Source organism: Platichthys flesus, chromosome 18 (genome assembly GCF_949316205.1).
Source record: "Platichthys flesus chromosome 18, fPlaFle2.1, whole genome shotgun sequence".
NCBI lineage: Eukaryota > Metazoa > Chordata > Actinopteri > Pleuronectiformes > Pleuronectidae > Platichthys > Platichthys flesus.
The window spans coordinates 6,748,669-6,773,533 of record NC_084962.1 but is presented as its reverse complement, the minus strand read 5'-3'; the positions used below and the strand labels follow the sequence as shown (position 1 = coordinate 6,773,533).

Genomic DNA, 24,865 nt, shown 5'->3' with positions numbered 1-24,865 from the left:
GAAATTGTATGAGATGAAAATATTTTTCTCTTAGACAAATAATAGTCAGCAGCGGAAGGATGAAGATAACATTACTTGTATCTGATGTTTTACTAATTAGGGCTTTGGTGATGTACATTACACCAAGTGTGTTATTAAATATTTAATTTGATTGAATTCTAAAACAGAGGCTCATCAGGAAAACCTAGCCATGCTCTACCATAATCTGATGAAATATACTTAGAGAGCAAAGAGGCAAAATTTTAAAATTCGGGCTGTGACTCTAATATGAGCTGCGTTCTAATACACGGAATGTATGCTAATCCAGTCCAAATACTCAAAGGTTAAGTGATAATAATACGAAGTCTGATTAAAAATTCCTGGTATCTAAAAGGCTGTGTAGCTACCTCGCAAGCTGGTGCAGAGATGTCGAGGGATTTCACCAGCTACCGCCAGATAAAACCAACGCTGTGGTTCTGTATTTCAAGCACTGTTCATTGCAGCTTTCTTTCTCCCCGCTGAAAGGACCTGTCCTCAGAACTGCCAGCATACAGTACAGATTACATATTTGAATGCAGCAGAGAGACACAGGCTTATTCCTGATACAGTATCACTCGCCCAGATCTATAGGTGTGAGCGTGTGGCCGTGTGCTGCCTGAATGGAACTCGACTGCGATGCCCACGCATGATTTGTCAGCAGCGTTAATTCCCCAAACCAACATCACAAGCTTTTCATTTTCATAAAAAGCGCGTGTTCCATTTTTATCTCTATCCCTTGTCTGTCCATTGTGTTGTCTTTCCTTCTTTATCTCTTGGATAACTCTCTTGTTTTATCTCAGCTTTTCTTTCCAATCCGGCCCTATGTCCAAGCTGCATCCCCCATCTCTCCCTCTCTCTCTCTATCCCCCTCCCTCCACTTTTTGCCCTCATGCCAAGTTGCAGGCTCAGGCTACGTTGAGCCGCATTCGTGACAGAGTCTGAGCGAATTAACGCAGCGCTGCCACTGTGTGCAGACATCTAGGACACACAGCAGAGGGAGAAAAAATTTGTGAAAAAAAAGAAAAAAAGCGCAGCCCCCGTTCTGTCTATCTATCTGGCCAAGCTGGAGCAGAGCTTATCAGGCTCTACTAGGAAAGAGAAGCGGATATTCACCCCCACTGCAATGCCAGAGTGTACATATCAGTGGCAGTCCAGGCAACATAGTTACAGTTTTCAAATGTCAAAAACTAGTGTGTGTGTGTGTGTGAGTCTAGGTCTCGAATAACTTATACAGTTAAGTGAATTTATGTTCCAGTTGACCTTAATGTCCCGGTTCAGATGGCTGCTCTGCTTCACCAACAGACAGAGGGTAAAATATGTCCTCTGTAATACCTGGATAAACTCCGTTGCCTCCGAGCACAACTACTGATTGTGATGTATGGCTCAGTATTATGCTTTCTTAACAGAGACGGAATATTTTCACCTTTTTCACATACAACTTTACTTCAACTTCAGCACACCATCCATCAATTTAAGCCGCTCAATCTCACGGCTGAGGAATTATTTTTTGAAAAGTGCATGTCAACATAGTCTGACTTCATTATCCTCCTCCCTAGAATCTATTCAGTTATTGTTACTGGTTCAGGTTCAGTGATTGTCATTTGGAAATCCTACGTCTTATCTAACCTTTAGCCCTTGGAACTTGTGTAATTGATGAGCGAACACAGGTGATTATCGGAGTTGGCGTTGACCACAGAACGTGGAATCGATACTGAAGTGCCATATTGATCCTTATGGCAGTTGTTGATGAAGTGAGGAGGCTCATCGGGAGATGAGTGCAGGGAGGATGATTCAATGAGCTGATGGGTTTTTATTGAGGGGATAAGTCTGTGGTCTGGCGGGCTTTGCTGACATTCAGACCTTCAGTGTTGGTTTGGCTTAACTTCGTTGTCCTGGAATGACTGGATTGACCTTTCTGTAAGCAGGTCCACATGTATGTCTTTCTCGTTCGGACTGTTGGGTTGTGTGACTATTGTTGTCTTATGACACACTCGGAGGTGTTCAAATATAGCTGTTGTTGCAGCAGCCTCTTACAAATTGAAAAGCACTTGATTTCCTGTGGCACTTTTGCTGCAGATGATGAAACAGAACCATAATGTCAGTACTGATGTCTATGATATTTCAAAATTTTAAAGGAAGTGAGACAGGAGGAATGTGTGTACGTGTGCTGGATGAGTCCCGTGCTTTTTAACTGACCCCGAACTCGATGTGTCTGGTTAGGTCTGGTTTGAAGAAGGCTGTCGACTAGATAGGAGCTGGCAGGTATATAGCTGTGCAGCCCCCTCTCTTGTCTCATGAAATACTGTTGCTCCTCTGTCTCAAAGTGCCTCCAACTGTTTGTGTGTCCACATGTATACTGTATGTGTCTGTATTTGTGCTTCCTGCGTGTTTTCACTGCTCCGCGTAACCGTGGTATAGCCGGGGGCAGCCTCCTGCCATGTGGAATGCACCCCAGCATGAATCCACTTCAAAGCCTGAACACATGCACATCCACCCAGACCCACACAGGCGCTGTATGGAAGCACCTTCAGAGAACGCTTTACACACAGAGACATGTCTATATATGCACACTCTCCGACATTACACAACCTTTTCAATACTTTCCACATGTATGTAAACGTCCATGAATTCACTGATATCAGATCAATCAGTCAAGTGGCATCAATGTCGAGCGGCCTGACGCTTTGATAATATGATGGCATCACGACTGAAGTGCGTGGGTGGTTAAATAGATGGATGTACATTTGTGTGCTTGTGAGTACACGTACTGTGTGTGTTTGTCTGTGTTTTCAGCTCAAGCTGAAAGGTACATTAAAGCCAACACAAACTTTACCACAGGCGTGACCCTTGGGTTTCCAGTTGCGGCACAAACAAGCTTTTAGAAGTGCTTAAATAAAAGGATAGTTTATTTACAGAAGTCACAGTAAAAACACCCCCAAATTGATTGTGCCCAATATTTACGCCCACGTCTTAATATGAAGTGGCATCCAGTGTACTGTAGTAGACGAAAACCAAGCTTCTGACAATTTGATGCCTTAACACTCTACACACACTATAAAAGCATCTCGTGCACAGTACACACAAAATGCACCAAATTTGTTGTCACTGGGACATCCCTTTCTTGTTGGTCTTTAGTTTTCATTCTGTTGGTAGCATCTTCAAAACTGTTTGGATGCCAGAATGAAGAGAAGAAGGAGAATGGACAGACAATCTTACAGCCAAAACCATCAGACACAAATCTCAAAGGAGCCATTTCATTCTCAGTGCTTTTCCATGTACCGGTGCCCATACATTAAGGTGCACACAAGTTGCTGCGCACCAGACAATCACCCATTATACTGGTTCTCATATTCAACAGGTATTCATATGTACTGAATATGATGCACAGCAGTGACCATTAAAGCGTCTCCAGTCGTCTAGTTAGTGGTCTATGACCGGGAAGTAAAGAGCTTTGCTCTTTTATCTAGCTGCAGCTCTCAAATGGAGTGGAGACATTCAATTTAAAGTCTAAGATCTGGTAGAAGCCAGTGACTTCCATTAACTCTGTCCCTGTGAAGTAGTTGGAGAGGTAGAGCATCAAAGAACTTTAATTATCCTGCCCTGCAATGGGGGGAGACAAAGTGATTGAGCGGAGGCAGAAAAAAAGCAAAGGTACAGCAAGAGAGATGGAGAAAGAAACGCTAGGAACAAGGGATGGAAAAGGTGCAAGGTGTATGTATAATCCGCCATAATATTGGCTGATCTGCTTGATTCGCTGCCTTTCTGCTTTTGAAGGACTTGCAAGGATTAAATTGCTTCCATGCTTTCATTATCTGCCATTTGATTGGATTGTGGAGCCCTGCTGAGGTATGCCATCAGGAAGTAATGGGCAAATCTAGTTGCATTATTATTTTATTTTCATTTGGTCTGAGATAGGAATCTGCCGACAAAACCGAAATATATTCACAGTTATTGATAGCTTTGATCACAGCGGGCAAGTGGTAGACTGTAGGACAGACAAAGCATATATGAACAGTTGCATAGAGAAACAGAACATAATACAAAAACTTTGCAAGCGCTCAGGTAGGGAGAAAAAGGGGAAGGTCTTCGGAGGATGGATTGAATGCTTCCATGTGAAATGGTGAAAAAAGAAAGCACATTTCTCCTCTCTTTCTTTTTAGTGGGCCAGCAAAGAGCGATAGTGGGACAGACATTCAGACAAAGTGGTGGAGTGGAGGGTGGTCTGTTGGGAGCTTGGCGTTAAAGGTCAGGGAAGGGGAGATGGCTCTAGCACAAAGACATAATTGGCTAGGCAGAGAGCCAGTTCAACACACACACACACATACACACACATACTGTAGAGGTAGGGGATAGTGGCCTGTGTGGCTAGAAGGAGAATAGGAGCCACTGGAGACAAATGTGTAAAAGTCTTGACAAAGATTGTTTGGCTCTTTATATGTAACCCTTGTTTTTTACTCCTTTGTAAAACCTGGAGATCCCGACTGCAAGCCATTTGGTATTTGGTATTGTTTTTTGGCTGTTGTCACTCACACACACACACACACCCCTATTTCTGCCCTCTCTGTTGCGTTTCGCATACAGATATTTTTGAGGTTCCCTCTCTAAGCAATATCTCACTGTCGTCATCCAAACTTTAATGCAGTTGACTCTCTCTTCCCTTTCTCTTTTTTCTCTCCCGCTCCTCCTTTTCCCGGGAGTGGCTCCAGACATCCAGAAAGTAACAGTTCCAACAGAATACCAATGCCCTTCTCAAATGGTGCAATAACCAACCAGCGAAACCCAAACATGCAGAGCGCGTACACTTTGAGATAGAATCAAAAGGGTACTCCAAAAAGGGGGTAATTCATCACTTATGGAGTTATTCTTTTTATGCGGTACACATTTGTTTTATCGAAGACTTGCAGGAACGCGGTGCTTCTGGCAATGCTTAGCTTTAGCGGGGCTCATTTGCATTAACAATTAGAGGTAATCAAAGCTGGACCAGGAGCTATGCAACCAAAGCCATGGCTACCGCTGCCAGCGATTCATTCCTGTTGCAGGTGCGTTGTCAAGTAATGGCTTCCGTAGCCTCAGGGACTTGGACATACCTTTACATCTCTCCTTTACAAGTACACTCACATGCCCTCACAGGAAGACACCCGAGTACAGCCCCCCGCCACCCAATTCACGATCATGTCATGCATAATGAAGATCGCCTCGATGCTGCAGCAAAGAGGAAAGGAGGAGACTGAGATAAGGGTTAAGGGCACTGTATTTGATGCCTATCATCAAACAGAATTAAAATTGTGTAATAGAGGTAAAAAGCACCCTTGGGCAGTAAGGAGTAGGAGTGGTTGGGTTGAAGGCGATGCCAAATAAGTGAGTGTGCTCAGGGTATATAGTGGGAGACAGTTTTTGCTTTGAGGGTGGGGGTGGGCAGGTTGGCCCAATCAAACTATCCACAGCCATTAATTCAATGTGACTGCTGTAAGTGGTTGTAAGTGAGGAAATAGTCAAACTCTCATTGGTCAGGACATTTGGAGATCGCTCTCTTAGGCTTGCACACGGGTGCATTAGCCGGTCCTTCCTTCTTCCTAGTGTGGTGCTGTGTGGAGAACGACAACTCTCCATTCATCGTGCAGCATTCAATAAACCGCTGAGAGTTTTAATTGGTCCTTCGGATGATTCACTGATCTCAGCGTAACAAACAATTTCACGTTTTTTTGTTGAGAAATCGTCCATAACACAGATGAACTTGACAGAGTCTCCTCTCCTTTCATGTCTCCATTCTGTCCCATCCTCTGTCAGATGCTTCTTCTCCCGTTGAGACTGAGAGAGATGAGAGAGACGAATAGGCAACAAATTCACAGTCATTCTCTGCTTGTCACCTTTCTTGTGGGAACTCTTTTTGCATCAGCGTAATGCTTTATTGATTCATTGGCACCGTGAGAATGGTCCATTCATCCCCATCTCAGAGAGAAATATGAGGGTTGTTGATGCGTTCTGACTGAATAATCCTGGTATTAATCGAAGCCAAGGAGTGTCAAGATGAGGGGATGGGGCTGTTTGATGTCTGTAGTAAAAGTGGCGTCCGACTCAAGCTCTTTGTTACAGGGATTCCGATAAGGGCTTAGCCCAGAAGCTCTGATGCATCACACTGGGCAGCCCCTGCAAAGAGTAAAATCATAATTTAGTAACCTCTGAACACGAGCTCTAAAGGATTACCGTGCTGCAAAGGAATTGTTTATGTCATTTGCAATATGAAATTATTCTTTTGGGGTTGGGTAAAGCCACCTCTATGTGGCGCTGTGGTTGAGTGTGAGTTAAATGTGGCATTTCAAGGAGCCTAAGTGAAATCTAGTATGGCATTTGTATCATTAAAACCAAGGCAGTGTTTTGGGGGCAGCAGATTAGTGCTTAAAAGATCCAATTAAACTGTTAGGTGAGAGTGGAGCTCCGGAGCCTGTTGGGTTTCCTCTCAGATAAGTGAAATACCTGATGTGCAGATATCATATAATGAGAAAGGACCCTTAGTGTTACCCTGGGCCAATCGTAACTAAGTTTCCTGCTATTGACCCACCTCTGCCTGTCCTACCCTCCTTGCAACTCCAAAGAAACCAGACACACACTCTTGTTGTGCAGCCTAATAGCACAATCAGCCTGTCACTGAGAGAAAGCACTGCAGCTGCCCTCATTTTTGAAGAAACCTGATTACCATCATGTTCCGTGCAAAGATGCTGGAAATACAAACTGAGATAAAGAGAGAACATAGGTTTTTTTTCTAATCTCTCCCTCTTGTCTACGTCTTTTATTAGATTCTGAGGAGGCTCAAACAACCGCTGTCTTGATGAGATAAAATGGGGATATTTAGCATTCAACTAATGTATGTTTTTTGTACCATTAATACCAGCGCAAGTTACTTCCTGTGAGTAATAGTTCATTTTGGCCCATTTGTACATACAGATGCGGCTGGCCGGAAAGTGATCAGGACAGTTAGTCATGGGAGGCCTGTGTGGAGATCATTTGTGTGTGAGAATATTGCTGTGGGTAATGGGATGGGAGGTTTCATATATTCCCTTTTTTCTGTGTTTTCCCCCCTGTCAGCCAGCCACATTGACAGTTTGTTTTACCGACACTATGCCTCTCAGTCCTGCCGTCCTTAGTTACCATGCTAGAACTGTGTATCTCGCTTCACGCGCCACAATAGAGCATTCGGCACCAGCCATTAGTGAAGCAATCAGCATATTCTAATGTAAATATTTGCCCGGGGCTCTTTTAAAGGATCCATGTCTAAGTGAATAAGTATGAGAGTCCCCAGATGAAATTGATACTTGCAGGCTGCATAAGCAAACATGCACCTGTGTTCATGCATGTATATCTGTGCATAGAGACCCAGTGCTAAGCCAGTGGCAGTCAACCACACAAGCCTTTCCTCTCTCTTTCTCAACACCAGTTTCTATTTTCAACAACTGTGCCTGGAGTCTGAAGAACTTATATTGTTCCTGCTGGCAGGGTGCTTGTGGTGTACTTGATGGAACAAAATAAAAGTTTAAATCGATCAAGGTAATGTGAAATTTGACAGAGCAAAACGTTCTCCCCAAGACAGCTTTGAAGTTTTCACTTTGTTTCAGTGTTTGATGTCAGGGTTGCTTGTTGAGCAGATGTATACAGGCTCTCTTATGGCAGAACGATGCCTTCTAGTCTTGTCTCTCATCCCAGCTTCACTTTCTTGACATCTCTTTCATTTAAAATTCCATTATTGTCGTATCCAGTTTTTTTTTTTTTAACAGAGTATGTTATCCCATGTACTGATGAGAAGAGTTTGCATTGTATCAGGTCTGTGTTACAATAAATTCTGCATCTACTCCGTTAAATCTGCTTATTGCCTCAAAGGCCTTATCTTGTCCCTTATTACTACCTCTGGTGAAAACGTGTTTTATAATAATAGCATGTCCAAGTTGCCAGTTTACAGGGCAGGTAGTCTTACTACCATTATACTACTGTAGCTGACCTGGAGACCTCTCTGGCCTTGATACTGTTGAACTCACCACACTACACATCTGATCTACACATCGCACTCCGTTATACCCATCACCTTTCACTGAGCCTGCCTGGTAAAGCTTATAGTAAAATACAAAGACGGTACCAGGCAATCGCTAGGTTTTGCCATGACAGTCTTTGGTGATGTTGAAATATGAACCAGAATTGCGGTGGTGTAGCTTTAGAGGAAAGGAAATGTTTCTAATACTGTGTTCAAACACAGTACTGTTGCTTCCAGTCATCACATATGATGGACATTTATTACATTACATTACATGTCATTTAGCTGACGCTTTTGTCCTAAGCGACTTACATTTTTAGTACACTCAACATTTATGAGGGGCCATTTAGGGGTTCAGTATCTTGCCAAGGACACTTCGGCATGCAGATGGGGAAGAGTGGGAATTGAACTCTTGTTGGAGAACGCCCACTTTACCCCCTAGGCCACACCGCCCCACCGACATGAAAGAGCTGCAATGTATTTTTTTTACCTTTTTCATTTTTTTTATAGAAATGAAAGGTTTGTATGCCGGTCACCTTCTGTGTATTATTATTCTACACCAGCCCGCTGTGTTACTTCAAGGTGAACAGCCCTCTACTACTGTATGTGTAGCGTAAAACATATGTCCATAACATCGGACAGGAAGCTGCTCTATTCAGTCACCTATATTGAACAGAAATACAACATATGTGCGTTCATCCATAAAGCTGGAGCATGACAGTTCAAAGGTATTAACTGTGCTCCTTGCATCGTTAGTGGGGCTATTAACGTCTCCCATTGCACAGTCAAACACATCCCTGCCAGTATTCCCACCAAAGGCTGCAGTAAAATGAAGGCCACACCTTATGGGCTGTGGGTGACTGGGACACCTGTAGGTTTAGCCAATAGAACAACATCGATGTTTTCCCTATGATGAAACGAGCTCATGTCTCGACTATGCAATGGGCCCTGTCTCCTTGCTTTTCTACTGCAACGTATTTAAAGTGTATAGGTTACTGAGCATCGACAGTTTCTGTCTTTTTAGCAGGAATTGATTGTGTGCCTATAGGTAAGTCTCCGTATGACAGGAGTAGTAATATGTTTTAATGAGCATGACTCCCCGGGGCAGTGGAATAAATTTCTCAATTTGGCATCCGAGGGAAAATGTTCGAGCGCCCATGCATTGTGCCATTGTATTTTCCCAGGGCAAGGAGAGGGGGTGGGACCTGCTGAATGAAGACATGCCAACATATATTTGAATGATGCAGGTTTTGGTTCCTGTTTTGTCAAAGGTAGCTCTGGGGTTCTGCTGGCTGAGACTCTCGTTGTCTTTCCTGCGCAGTTGCTCATTTTCATGTGTGCCATATGAGCCAAGATGTGTACAAGCCTGGGCTGAGGGATTGAAGAAAGCTTTGTGCCGAGGTTTTGCCGACAGGCCCGGTCCCCGCTACCCATGCCGCTGCAACAATTCCCCCATCCATTTGACTCACACAGAGTGGCAGATTTCTTTTGCCTTTCATGAGTTGTTGAAAGCCGCTGTCACTCGCTTTAAATTTTCTAGTCAGTTCAACTAAGTACATCTTCAAAGAAAGCAGCTGGGGGCCCACTGGTATGTGTGGGGTTGAGGTATATGAATGAAAGACAGCAGAAAGAAGGCATGGAGAAAAAGAGAGAAACCCTTAGCTTTACTTTGCTGGCCTGTGTGTATACATCTACTTACTTCAATCAAAGTCAGCACTTACTGTATGATAAAAGGCATATACATGGGATGGATGCATGGAAGGAAGGAGGGAAGGAAGGAAGGATGGACGGAAATCACACACATATATAAAGGAGTTACTCCGCTTAAGGGTCATATCCTCAAGCGTGATCACCTACTAACTTTACAATAAATGATCAAGTAATATGAAATTTTCACTGAAGTTACAGAAAGACATTCAATTTGTTGTATTAACATGCTCTAGGCAACAATCTTCTTCCTTAGGGCAGGATATGTATATAATGTAGCTTTAAGCTGTTCTTGACAACGATTCAAATAACAACTTAACCACTATTGAGAATGGCTTCATAAGAACTTTATTAACACGCAATTAGGGTCACAGGCCAGACAAGGTTAAGAAAGCTTGTCACGATATTTAGGAGAACTCAAGAATGCACACACAGGTCTTAAAGCCCTTCAACATCCACATACTTTAATTTGCAAGCACATCCACATGCTCACATACACTACACCACAACAGTATTAATAACAACATGGAGAGCTTTTTGGCCTGGCCTTTAATTAGGCCGACACTAAGATACACTGAGAGGCCAGCATGTTCCATCCCACTGCCCTCTAAACTCGCCTGGGTCCTCTCAACCTCACCCCAGCCCAATTCAGCTAAGCCTCAGTCGCCGATCAGCATACACATCTGTACGCACGTCCACACAAACTCTCTTCATATTCTCAGGCTGACACGCACGTGCAGATGTGCGCAGTCTCCTCAAGCACACCCTTACTTGTGTCTTTGTATTGTCCTCCATGGGACTGGCATGCACCCTCCCGACTATCGCCAATCCATATCTGCTTAAGGATTCTGTTAATTAAAGCTTTCAAGAAGCACCCTTTACCCCATGTCTTTCCCTTCCATCCCCGACTCATCGATCACAGCCTCCTCTTGTTTATTTGTAGATAGGCTGTGTGGCAGCGGCCTTTAAAGCATATATCTCCACCCCTCCCCTCCCCTCCTCTCCTAAACCCATTCTCCTCCTTTTGATAAAGGATTGGAAACAGATATCCGAGGAGGTGGTGCAGGGCCGACCTCTTCATGGTTTTGTGGCTAAATCACTGAAAGGAGATGGATTGTGCCTCTGCCACCACCAGATTTTCCTCCCTGTGGCTTGAGTCACTGCTGTTTTGTCTTGGGCTCATTGTCCTTGGAGCAGGGATAGAACTAATGGCAAGACATGGTCAAGGTAGCTCAATGGTGGAGGTAGAGGAATCTGGAGGAGAAGAATGTAGAGAAGAGAGTGGAGGTGAATTGAGGAAAGGGGAGGGCATTAATTATAAAGTAGACACATTCAATAAAGGAATGGAGTCATACCCCCTTCCAGGGGGAATTGGAAAACTACAGAGTACCATTCCAATGGATCCCAGAAGCAGTGATAAAGAATCAGAGTCTGAATCAGAGTACGCAAAGACCAAGAGAAGAAGTAGAAGAAAGAAATAGCTGTGCATGTGTGCTAAAACAGCATATAACATTACATGTCATTTAGCTGACGCTTTTGTCCAAAGCGACTTACATTTTTAATACACTCAACATTTTATGAGGGGCCATTTAGGGGTTCAGTATCTTGCCAAGGACACTTAGGCATGCAGATGGGAAAGAGTGGGATTCGAACCAGCAACCCTCTTGTTGCAGAACACCCGCTCTATCCCCTAGGCCACGCTCTCCATATATATATATTCTGTACATATTCTTATGTACAGACGGTTAACAGACTAAAGGAAAAACACAAAGTGTATAACATCACATGCATAGCGGAGATACTATACCTCAAAGCTCCAAAGAGATACTTTGGTGATCGCTGTCAAATGCCTCAATCCAAAAGCCTCCCATTGTACTACAGCTTGGTTCACATTCGGATTCATTATATTTCTCCACACACTATTCCTTTTTTATCTTGTGCATCACAAATCTGTCTATTATACTGATTATACTAAACTTTACTCAACTTAAGCTACATCTTAAAATAATTTATCTGGCTTTCACAAAGATTAACTTTCTCCGATTACCTATTGTAACCAACACTCAACAAAACCTAAAGAACTTATCACAGACCTTTATATATAAAACTGGCCCCTCTTGTTGCACGAAATAACACCAAAGGAACACCATTGAGGTAAGCGAGACACTCGCCTGTGCAAACATCTGAGGCCCCACAGAGACTTTTACATGGTCAATTACCATTATCATGAACTGATTGCGTCCATATTGTGCACTTTACTGTGGACCCTTTTGTACCTCACAGGTTGCAATGCATGTCAGACTGAAATAAGAGCTCCCTGTCAAAACCAATCACTTCATCAAGGTGGCCATTTTAGGCATTTCTCAGCTTGAGATCTGCAGGAAAAACATGGCCACAGTGAGTGCCGCATTAAATGCTGCTGTGGAAATGAAGTCCTTGGCTCAGAAGGAGGTGTCTGAGGAAACTTCTGAAAAGTACAAATGAGTTTTTTTTCCCGTCTCACACTCTTTGTCTGTTCTGTCCCTGTTTTTGTGCAATGGAGAATACACAGAAGATGTGGGAGGTGCATTGCATTGCACATTAAAGTATTGCTGTTCATCATTACTGTGGCGGTACTGTGTGTGTGAGATAATCAGTGAGATGTAAAGGTGTTTGATGTAGGTAGGGTCGGAGGCAATATCAGGTTTGCCACAGACAGAGGCGGCTGGGATGTGGGGGTTGCTATGCCAACCGCAGGTGCAGCTGGTCTAGCTTTAGAAAAGACAATGATTCGGTGTTTCAGCGGGCAATCATCAAAGACAAAAGGAGGCTGCGGACCAGACAAAAAAAGTTATTGGGCATTTTTATTCACAGTAAGATATTTGTCTCAAAGAGAGATAATTGTCAGCTTGCTTACATTGTTTGTTGTCCCCCTGCAAAAGAGCCATCAATTTCATTTTAGGTTCAAGTTCTTTGATTTGATTTTGCCGATATCAAAGGGAAGATGAGCCCTGCACTTTACGGGAATTTTTATCCTTTTAGTGTCCATCCATTTGGCTCTCAAATCCATATTCTTCAAGGGCAGGTGGACATCTGGGACGGATAATCACAAGTTGTTTTATATGTAGGTCTCTATGATTAAAATACACAGCCTGCACATCAGAAGAATGGATTTGAATGGATTTGACAGGGCATGGGCGAGCTTGCAACATTTGGTTTGCAGTTCTCTGCCTCCGCAAATTACAATTATTGTTTGTGCTGGGAGCCAGTGTACTATGCAGAGGGGCCACCTTTCTTATCACGTCCCAACACTTCCAGACTTTATGCTGGAGCCAGCTGAGTAGGAGGGAGGCGAAGGAGTTATGTGCTTGAAATTAACACCGGCTGACGTCCATCCGGCAAACACGGAGCTGGTTGTTCACTCTGGAAAAGGTGGCAGCCAGTTTGACAGATAGTCAATCAGTCCTGACTTATTACCTTCTGTACACAGCTAGTCGGAGGCAAACAAACAGAGCTAGCAAAATCCATTTGCTGCCGTGGTTTGTTGACATCATGTGAAAAATAGCCGCAACATGTTGTGCACACAGTGCTTTTATCAGTAAAAAACATCTGTACGCTACACAATGGCGGACAGGGAGAGTAGTTCTAGAATAAAAGTGAAGTCTTAGTAAATAATGTTACATAGGGGCGATCCAATAATCTACTTCGACTCCCGCCTGGCCAGACCATTTACTGCATTCCCCTTTACTACATTTTATGTCTACATTTACTTTCACTATCTGCAAAAGGTTAAACAAAAACCTCTTACATAAACACAGCCACAAGAATCTGTCATTGAAAAGAGGATATCATTTTAGTTCCACAAAATATTATAAGTGCCCTACAGAGTTTTCTTGTAGAGAATGTTTTACTCACCACACAAACCTCCCTCTGAAACATGTGCAAACCTTTTTGAATATGTGGAACAGGCGACTCAACATTGTGCCACTGCCTAATGTTAATGAACAGAATAATACCACACCAGCAGCAGGAATCTGCTCCACGCCGAGCCACACTGCAGATTTGCCGATGTTTTATTGGTCTGCTCACAAAGCACGGATCGGCAAAGGTTCACCACTACCTGAACTCCACAGGGTGTTTTACTTTTAAAACATCTTGTACTGTGCAAGAATCCGAAGGTCGTGTGACTTTGCACATAATCCACATGTTGAAATCCTGTTATCATTGCATCGTGTTGTGACAAACAATGTGAGCGCGATTTCCTAATGCAGTGTTTGTAAAAACTTTTGTCCCTTTTCTGCTTGCACCAAAACCGGCAAGTTTGTAAAAAGTTCAGAATTGGTCCAACCGTGGTTTGAGTCATAAAGGCCTTGGGGTAAGATCAGTGGCGGAGGTTGCAGTGTTGTATTTGTGTATGAGAGCCTTTCAGATATTGCAGAGAGAAGAGGGGAGGGGGGCAGACTGAGACAGACTGGAAGAGAGGAGCTGTGGGCTCTCCGTGAAGACTTGGCAAAGGCAGACAGGCCGCGCTATCCTCTAGGGAAGATTCAATTATAAATGATGCTTCCACTCTGAGCCATCTTGGAATCCCTTATTCTTTAGGAGATCTTCTTCACCTAATCCTCAGCAGGGTTTGGTGTGGTCTGCGTCTGAAGTGATATGCCTCACACACAGTGTGTCATGCATTATGAATGATGGGAAGGAGACACCCATGTCCTAATTTTGTTGAGAGCAGAGTGAACGTCAACACCAGAATGCTAATTTTCGCCATAGAAAGATCTGCACACCTTTAGTGTGGCAGTGCTGCAGGTGATTATTTTAACGCCTGGGTGTTTACACCACCCCAACTGATGTTGTTCCACCATTGCTGCCCATCTTCGCTGTGTCTCTTTTACCCAACTCCTCTCCGCAACTCACCCCCTTCTCTTTCATCTCTCAACAACGTCTCTCTCCTCTCTCAAAAGATTCTGCTGGTGGCAGCGTGCAGCATTCAAATCAGCAGACAGGTCTTCTTTGTAGCCTAGAGTGTTGCGTCGATCTCAGCTGCAACCTCTCTCTCTCTCCCCCCCTTACTCCTCCTAGTCTCCGAAACCCTCCCCTCAGTCCTCACCCTCTTCCTTTTCCAACCAGAGAGAATAGGAGCTGACATCTCCAGAGAACCGAGAAAAAAAAATCATTTTAAGCTCTTCCTCCCTGTCCGCTCGTCTCTACAACAGAGAAGGCGTGAGGGTGAGACTGGCTATACGACTTTCGCAGTAATGAGGAGGGAGTTGTTATGGATCACCTTCTGTGTGTCTGTGTGTGTGTGCGCGCGTGTGTGTGCGTTTGTGTCTTGGTATTCCAACGTCAGTGTTCTCATTTGCACTCAGACACATTTGTGCCTTTGCAGAGTTACACGACTGCTTCATCAATGGGTGTCTGTGAGTCAATCTTCGTAGCTCTCCAGCAATCGGAGGGTGATCCTACATACTGCAGCTGTGAATAAGGAAAGAATTTTACAAAGTATGTTCCTGTTGCTCTGAGAAGTGGAGGGTGGCAGTGCCGAATCTGTGCCTCTTGACTCTCTGTAGAACTTTATACGATTGGTCCTCAAACATGAACATCACAGCGGGAGACAACAACTATAAAATCTCAGGCGTGTTTAATAGATTGGGGGCACAGCATGCAGGAGTCAGGATATTACATTGAAATAATGCAAAAAATGATGCCGAGTTTAGTGTATGTCTGAAAGCAACTCATCGTTCTTCCCTCTTTTTCTTCAAAGGAGATTCTTTCTCCACTCTCCGTTGTTCTACCCTTTACATATCTCCCGACGTCTGTAGCATAATTCAGATGGTTAAATGAAGCTGATCATGTAAATATGTCCAGTAGGATGCCCATAAATGAAGAGAACGACAAGAACCGTTTGACTGAACCCAATTATTTCACCTCAAAAATCAAATACATACATTACACATTTGTTTGAACTTGCAAGCAAGAATAAGAAGTTGTACAATAATACACTACAATAATCCTTAGCCATCAACACGTTCAATTTGCTAGCTGGGTCAGTCCTAGGGATTGTTTTAATCCTCCAGTCCGACCAACTTTGAGCAGAGGTCTAATTAATCACAATGAAATAAAGCAGCTTTGTGGTGTTCAGGGTCTTCAAAATGTCATATATATATATATATATATATATATATCAGTCTGTTGAAGGAAGCCGGATTACCTTGAGAAAACCCACACCGACACTGGGAGAAAACGCATACCCCAGCCAACCAAACTCAGAATCAAAGCACTATCTGTCTTGCTAATTATATTATTCTTTTGGACTTGGAAAAAAAGTCATTTGAAGACACAGCTTGTGTTCTGAGAAATGACAGTTTTTTACCCTTCTCAGCCTGCTACAGACGGCACAATAGCAACTGCTCCTCCTGTACACTGGCACTGACAGTACCGATTCCAACAGCACTGTCAGCCCTGAATCTCACTGCTGCAGGAGGGCTTTAGCTCTTGTTGGCATTGTTGTACAAATGCACCCAGTATAATGTTTGACTGCTCAATCCCAGCAAGTATGAGCTGCTGCCCAGCAGCTCATACTTTATCCCGCTGGCTACGAGTGGAGATTTTCCGCCGATGCAGCAGCAACAACAGCAGCTTCTGCCTAACTTTGCTAGTGGGCTGTGCCTCATAAAGATAGGATATGATTCTGACAATGTAGAGTAATCCGTACAATCCTCCATATGCACCGTGGGACATTAATTCCTCAGCCATAATTGCAGACTGCGTTGTTTTATCGCCCGGCAGTTCTCCTTTCAATTTCCTACACGTGAATTATCCTTGAGTAAAAATACCTGACACACACAATGTTTAATTAGGCTGGAAACATGATTATTTTAAATAGCAGTCTTGCGTAGGGCTAGTCTTAAACAAACTTGTGTCTCAATCCCAATAATGTATATATTTTGCAGTCTGTATCTGACCATATGCTGTCTGAAAACAGCCGCCCACGTTTCAGTACATTTTCTCTCTTGATTCTATTTTTCCTCCACCTGTATTATATTGGGCTTTTGTTGTGTAAATCCATACACTGTAGTAGTGATGCTACCACTAATAGCATAGAAAGAGACGTGTAAATCATTCAAGGCTGGTTGTTTTCTTAACATAGCCATTCTTCACCACGCGCTGCCCTTCATAAATCACCTCCTGCATATTATTCAGTGTCGCTGATGAAAGATGGGACACTTGGCTACCGTTGTGGTGACATGGTGGAGATGCCGCATTCTGAGCGTATTTGCTATAAAGAGCAAAAAAATGACAAGTCCACATGTGCCCACACAGACATCTATAGTGTTTTTTAGCCATTCCCTGCAAACTTGCTTCGGGCAACTGATTGAGGATAGAGAAAAGGAGAGGGAGAGGCTGAGAGAGGGATCGTTCAATCATCTGCCTCATCCCTCGTTCTATCCCGGAGGGGAGAGGCAACAGTTGGAAATATGAATTATGAAATGATAAGAGGTTGTAAAATGGAGATAAATCCCGGTGATTACACAGCTCAGTATCTCACAATTCGATTCCTCCGCCAATGATTCTTTATTGTGGTTGTGTGAAGGACAGCAGGCCTAATAATTTCCCATGTATGAAGCACGGCGAGGGAAGGCACTGTGATGATGGACTTCTTTTGAATGTGATTGAGGAGGAAATTACATATTCTGCATCTCACTTTCAGGATTTTTTTTTGTAATGCTTTCTTTTGCTCATTCTCCGATGGCAGAAAATCGACCACATCAAACCGTGTTTGTCTTCTTTTTCTAACCCCTGGGGGGGCCCGCGCTGCAGAAAGCCCAAGAGATAACAAGGAGAAAGACATAAAAGCACATAAACAACATACACACTCACAGGCGTGCTCACACACACACACACACGTGCACACGCAGGAAGGAGGAAAGGAGTGTGAGGGTGTGTGCTTGGGGATGTGCCTGCAAAAGTTCAGTCTCATTCATGTCTATGCAGATGATTTTGAGTTACAGTTGAGTTTACCCGCTGCAGTCGTGTGTAGCTGGTAGCGTCCCCTTGTTGTTTCTTTGTCGCTGAGATACACACTTGCACACACATCTTGACCACCACCTCCCCGCATCCATCGGATTTTGACAGAGAGGACCAGTCTTTTGCTGGAGGTTTTCCACCAGCCACATTTAAACAGAGGGTGTTATCACAGCGTGGTGCGAAGTCTGAATACAACCAATTAGCCAGTTATGACAGACGCGCGCCATGGCAGCTGCTCTGCCCTTTTTTGCTCCTTTGTAGATAGCGTTGTTGCCTGGCATGGTAGGCTCTGTGTACGTAGAGGATAGAGAGGGAGGAGAGAGTGCACAAGTACAAGTCTTTCCTTTATGTTTCTTGAATCTCCATTTACAGACAGTGGCTTGATGGGGCAAAATGCGATCCACCCAGTTTTTCCCCCTTGCTGGTTAGGCGGATTGAAACCAGTGACCTTCCATCGCTTTTGTCCGTGTGGGGAAATGCTGTTTCCGCCTTTTTTCCCCCGACCTGTCTCTTCAATAGTTGTGTAATGTCACGTGGGGGCCTGAAGGACAGGACATAGTTCTGTTCTGCAGACAGGTGTCCTGACCTTCTGTCTGCTCACCCACGCCTCAGGGGACCTGTGTGAAATAGAGGCCAAGGCTTTGACCTGGTCTCTCATCCACAGTTTTTCTCTAAATGGAGGCACACTGCAGATGCAATGAATCAAAACACTGGGGGGACTTGTGGTGGTAAAATCCATTTTGTTTTGGAGAATTCTAAGTCTTTATTGCAGTTTTTTTTTTTTATTTTAACAATAAAATAATTATAAAAGGAAAATCAGTGCTGGTCGTCCGTCTCTTCAGAGGGCTTCCAATCTCCCTTCTCTCAGAAATCAATGGAGCCCCCAAATGCTACAATTAGATTTCAAATGGCCTCCCACCAGTACCCACTGGCCATGGCAAGATTGCATTATTCAAAGATGAAGATGAAAGTCCCGTCTGATCCACCAAAATAACATCTTGCGCAGTGATCTGTTTGTAGATTTGATTCCTTTGATGATATATCCCCTGCAGTTGGCTTTTCACCAGGTCCGCGTAGCTGTAAACGCTGCTAGTACGTTGAGCATGTACATTCCCCCCCCCCCCCCCATTTACCACCGCTATAGGCCTCAACCTTGAGAGCGACAATGCCACTAAAATGTGAGCACCCCGGGTTTTAAAGAACAACAAGAATGACCATGGGGGCAGATGAAATGTCTTCGGTAATTACAAGACAAGAGAGAAAGGGACATGTGAGTGGTTACAAAACCGAGCAAACTTTGAAGAGGACGTTCACAGCCATTTACCAAGAAGCGAAGAACCAATTGTGCTGCTTTTTACCTTTGTGGTTTAATGGGTTTTGCGGGATAAAAGTCTGTATTGCTCCGTTACCAAGCAAATCAACGGGGAAAAAAGAAAAAGGTGTACAAGCACATCACTGTGGTTACAGAGAGCCTTTTAATAGGCTGTCCCATTAATGCACCAAGTTACTTTGCAGGCAGTGACATCCTTTTTTCGCTACACTCCTGCACTTTTAATTAGATACACATTTTAAATGTATTTTTGCCAAAGCACTAAAGTGATGTTTTTGTGCTAATGTAGACGACACATTGCTGCAAAACACTGTCAGCACGAGGCACGGGTTGATTGTTTTTAATTTTAATAAAGTAGAAAACTTTTAATTCCGCATTTTGGAAGTCTGCTTTCGATGTGACTATTTTTTTAATGGTGGTTGAAAAACCTTGAGAAGATTATTGTTTATTAACAGTTTGGGGGCCGGGTGATCGCCCCCTGGAGGTCTCAAATGAAGTCATTGGGAATGTGTATGCTAAATAATGCTAGGCATGTTAAAATATGCCGTCACTTTTAATGCGAAATGGCTGAAATTGAATTGTTTACAAGGAAACTCGAGTGAAAAGGCTCCGTCACCTGGAGAAGAGGCAGTGTTATGCAAATGAAATATTCAGATGAGCGTCAGAAATGATGCCAGACAGTTTATGAGTTGGTATGCAGTGGACTCTCTCTCCGGGTGCAAAGTTAGCCGGTGCAGTCTTGGCCCAGCAGGTTGTTAAGGAAATGTGCTACATATCGGGTTCTCTCCTTACTCCGTGCTTGACTTGTGCAGATAATCACCCACTTGTGTGATTGTGTGTGAGAAGCCAATCATCTTCTTAGTGTTTGTGTGAATGCACACGTGTTTGCACACTTTCATATAGTTGATTATGACAGCGTGTGCTTGTGCCTTTGTCAATCCCCTGTGTGCCTGTGTGCGTGTTTGTGTGTGTGTGTGTTCGTGGCTTCCTGTGGGTTTCATTCCGAACATTGCTTTCTTGAAATACTAAGCAAATCTCCTCAATGTGATAATTGGCTCCCCAGGGTGGTTGTGTCTTTGCTGCTCATCATCGTCATCTCCTCCAGAAAGAAAGAAAGAAAAAAAAAGTGTGTATGTGTGTTAGATGCGATAGGCGAAGGTTGCTCGTTTGCTGGAGAAACCGATCCCAAGTCTGCCGGAAACTCTTTTGGCAAGAAGAAATGTTGAGGGCGATGAGACAGCCGGGGCCCGATCCGGTGCAACCTGGCTGCAGGCTCCCGGCTGCTATAGGGCATCAGGGTTTTCAGACAGACGTAATGCTAAGGAGGAAATTGGCTGATCGGTAGAGGCGATAAGATCCAAACATCATCTTCAGTAGTTGCAATGTCATTGAGAGCAATATGTTTGTTTTTAGAGGGCAAAAAATAGGTGTCTGTGATAAACCAGCCATGTTTGGTTATTAGTTACAACAAGTGAAGCCTTTTTTTTGAGGCTCGGGATGCAGATCGTCTTTATGCCACACACACGCCCTTCGCTGGTGGTTTGCGAAGCTGACACCTGAGGAGTGTGAAATGCAGAGACCCCTCCGTGTGGCTCGAAGGCAAATAGAGACACACTGGTCGATAGTCTCTCCCAGCGTCCTCCTCCCTCTCTTCCATATGTTCCTGCAGTCCCCGGGGTGTTATGAACCACAGAGCAGATTGTTGGCCACTTCATAGGGGAAACGCTGAGACAGCTGGGCACCTATCACAAGGCCAAGCAGATGTTCAGGTGACTTGGAGAGGAAGCGAATGGAAAGTGTGCAAGAAAGGGATGGCGGAGGGGTGGTGGAGGTGAAAAAAGAAAAGAACATTGATGCAGAGACTTCATTAGCAATCCACTGTCAGCCAAATTCCTTCCACGCTCCTCGGGCCACAGGAGTCTGTTTCGTCTCCCATATTGATTCACTCACAAGTCTAATGCTTTTGAGCGCCTGATTATCTTTGCCTAAATGTGGACGAGACGAATAAGCCGCTCAAGGATTCTATAGGCTTTTTGATCCTGATGCACCTTGGGGAACATTTAGAAGACAGAATTGAAGCCGACCCTAAAACCAAATTATATAACTTTTCTCTCCTATATTTCGGCCCCACGTGGCGACGAAAAAGCAAATCCACAAACAACTTCAACATATTCCGTGGCTCGGGGCCAATCCTGATCCAATCAGAGCTTCTAATCTGACACAAATCTGCATAGTGCGTTTTTATTAATAATAGAAACTTTCAGTCTGGTGAAATCTTTCCCAGGCGATACTGAAGCCCTTTTTTTCCCCCTACACTGCATTTGTCAAATTAAACCCAGACGAAAGTTCTTCGATTTTTTTTTCTTTTTTCACCCTCTTCTCTCCTTTCTTGTGCCAGCCTTTGTTCTTTGGTTGCAGGTCTCATATATAATACATGAGGATTGGGAGACTTATCCGGTTCTGGCCATAGTGGCTGTTATTCCCAGGGAAAGGGCTATATTTAAGAGCTGGATAAGTCATAGATGGCATCGGGGGAGCCACTGACTTCTACCCAAAAGGTGGCAGCGGCTGAATACCATTAAAAAACCTAAAATAGAACTCAACACAATTACACTGGAGCAGTGGAGCCGTGCAGAGGTAGCTGTAAGGGACAGCAGACATTGCACCTAATAGAGGTAGCTTGCACTCAGTTTTGTCAGGAAGGTGTTTTGTGACAACACTGTGCTCCCTGGTGTCTAGTTAGACTGTTTTTGTATATCACCAAATTGAATTTAACCTCATCTCTTTGTATCCGCTCGTGTTTTTCTTCGAAGAAATCTAATTTATTCCCCTTTTCTCCTTACTTGTGTTCCCGCAGCTGGCACCACCTACATCTTCGGCAAAGGAGGGGGTCTGATCACGTACACGTGGCCCAACAACGAGAGGCCGAGCACGCGGACGGACCGGCTGGCCGTGGGCTTCAGCTCCACCATCAAAGACGGGATCCTCGTGCGCATCGACAGCGCCCCGCGTCTGGGAGACTACATCATGCTCCACATTGTAAGTGGTGACTCTTAATTGTTATTCAACAGCGTAATGTCGCCCCGCCGTTATGGGGTCACCCATGCAATTAATCTGAGGCCAAACATCTGGTTCAATCTTCTCATCACATTTACAGTAGTTTATACGTCCTATTAATCAGAGCTTGTTTGTCGCTGTCGATGCGTAATCACATGTTTCCAGCTTGGCCAAGATGATGACCACAAACTATGTAAACCTGACTCATCCCTTCAGGTTTACTTATTGAAGTCTTCTAGCCAAATCTTGCCCATCATGCTCAAACTGAATTACACAAATTGTGCAGATCTATTTTTTTTTTTTTTAAAGATAACCCCCTGCTAGCCTCCCTGGTCGTCCTCTTCCAGACAGACCCTGCTTCTACACCAAGCTCGAGCTGACTCCCAGCATGAATAATTGAACGTGGCTCTCCATACATATGCAGCATATTCCCACATGTTGAAGAAACATGAGAGGAAGCGAGAACGGGATCGGTGCCAGGATTTGGAATTCTCGGCCGGTTGACTGTGTATCCGAGCAGCGTCTTCAATAATTTCACTCGTGCAACCTTGCCTCGGACTTGTTTACATAAGCATTAAGTATTAACATTATCATAAGCCAAATTCGCTGCTGCAGAGCCACGTTGATGTGTCGGTGAGGGTAATGGTGGATGCGATGAGGAGGAGGAGGAGGAGCCACGTTTGCGAAAGCAGATTGAAAGTCTTTCTCTTCTTAAAGAGCTCCCCTCATCTCCTGAGCGCGGGCCATGTGGTGCAGAAACGCAGCCATCTGCTCTGCAAAGATGAGGGCCAACAGCAAGCCTGTTTTTTCAGCCGCCTTTACATTAAAGGGAGATAAAGTGAAGTAAGTGTGCGTGCTGGCGAGAGAAGGGAGTGGAGGAATGATGAAGACGCTCAGCGGTGAGGGCGGCGCGTGGAGAAGCTTCCCTGCACGTTTCTTACCAACTGAGAAATCGCAGGAGCCTCTTAAGGAGAGGGGGAAAAGAGATGCATTTTTAATTCCGCTTTTTACATATCACAGCAAAGCCGGCCAGGCAGGATATCTCTTATAATTTGGCTGCGAGTCGTTGGGCGGGGAACGTCTTCATTCCTCCGGCCTCGTGGCACTAATGAATTTATTAATAGACAAAAGCAACTGGAGATTTTTCGCCAGTTCATTCAGCATGTTCTAAACCCAGTGTGTGGGTGGACTTTTCTTTCTTTTTTAATTTTTTAATCTTCAGTTCTGTGCTGCATGGGTTACATTGCACTGTAAATATTACTTATAGTGTATTGACAGCCACGGGTTGACAAACAAAGCAGCTTTCATTTGATATCAACCATAATTACAGCCCTGAACTATAAAATGCTGCAGAAGTCTTGACACTGCAAGGCTCTCATTTTTTTCCCTCCCACTATTACACTGTTGTTGACCAGAAACCCGATGAAAAAAAGCCAGGCTTTTTTTGCCACAGGTAAAGAGTAAATAATTAATAAGACCTTGAGTAAACATTCAGCTGTGCGAGCAGTGGATTTGGTTACAGCTTGAGGCAAACAAACCGCTGCTCAGCCTCACTTCTAAATATTGTTGTCGTTATCTGGATAAATCATCTCCGATCATCTTCAAACTCTGCCGTTTGGGGAATACTTCCTGTGCAGGGGGTTTTCTTGAGAATAGGTTTTGTCAAATTTTCAGCTTTGTCGCCGCTACTAGTTCTCTGTGTGTAAATTAGCAGAGACTCCAGCCTTCACTGAAATGTCATCACATTATAACTCCTAATGACACACGCGAGGCCATCGCTGTCCGCATTTTGCGTACAGTGATGAATCTGGAGGAAAAGGTTAAAGGAGTCACGCCTGTCGATTATTGATATACGTCTAAGCAAAGGTCTTATCGGCCTCTCGGGAATTACCTTGGCCTGTGCAATTATTAGGTCGCTAAATAACTTCAGCTATTTGTTGCGTAGAGAACACAGACAAGAAGAGGCGAGACCTGATCGCTGAAGTCCCTCCACAGTCACTCTTTTGCATTCTTCATTATCTGCACTCCTTCCTCTGTGTGATTAGCTCACGGCTTGTTTGGCAATCGTGAATTAAAAAGGTGATTGCGCTGTTTACATTTTAACTGCTAAGAACAACTGCACGCTTGGTTTGAAAACTGAGGGGCAATTTGAGGTAATTTGCGGAGGTGAGTGCGACTTTCCGCTGTTTGCTGGTATTTCATTTATGAGTTCATTAGATATCTGAATGCAGATTGAAAATCAGCCAGTGACTCTTGTCAGGTGACATCTTGTTTTTCCCCGTGCATGGGGGAGCTAAAGCTGTATGGAAGACACATATCTGAGGCATTTTAGCAAATATCAGAGACGGTTCTATTACAGGTGACGTGATAGTGGGAGATGAGTCAAACAGGGAAGGGGTCGTGGCAGTACCGCAGGGATAAGTAAAATGTGTGTGTGTGTGTGTTTGTATGCGTAAACTCAAATCCATGACAGAAAAACTCTTAAGCCGTGGGCTAGATGTGCCGGGGGTGACTCACACAGTATCTTGCCAAGGACTCTATTTGACTGCAGGTGAAGATTAACCAAGATTATACACGCACACAGACACACACACACACCAAACACACACATGCATGGGGAGAGAAAAAGAATTACAAATTTTATCTTTACTACATCGTTCAAGTAGATTTTCTTTCTCAATTACGATAACAAGAGCAGTCGTCCGCAAACACACAAGGACAAGACG

At 44.0% G+C, this 24,865-nt stretch overlaps 1 protein-coding gene across 4 annotated transcripts in view; it reads left to right on the top strand.

Moving 5' to 3' along the window:
• Nucleotides 1–24,865, top strand: part of LOC133973714 (neurexin-3b) — a 271,954-nt gene that overhangs the window by 180,188 nt on the left and 66,901 nt on the right. For all 4 annotated transcript variants that reach the window (XM_062411736.1, XM_062411733.1, XM_062411734.1 and 1 more), the window contains one exon: nt 21,940–22,121. In XM_062411736.1, coding sequence (XP_062267720.1) covers nt 21,940–22,121 — 182 coding nt within the window. The remainder of the gene's footprint in view (nt 1–21,939; nt 22,122–24,865) is intronic.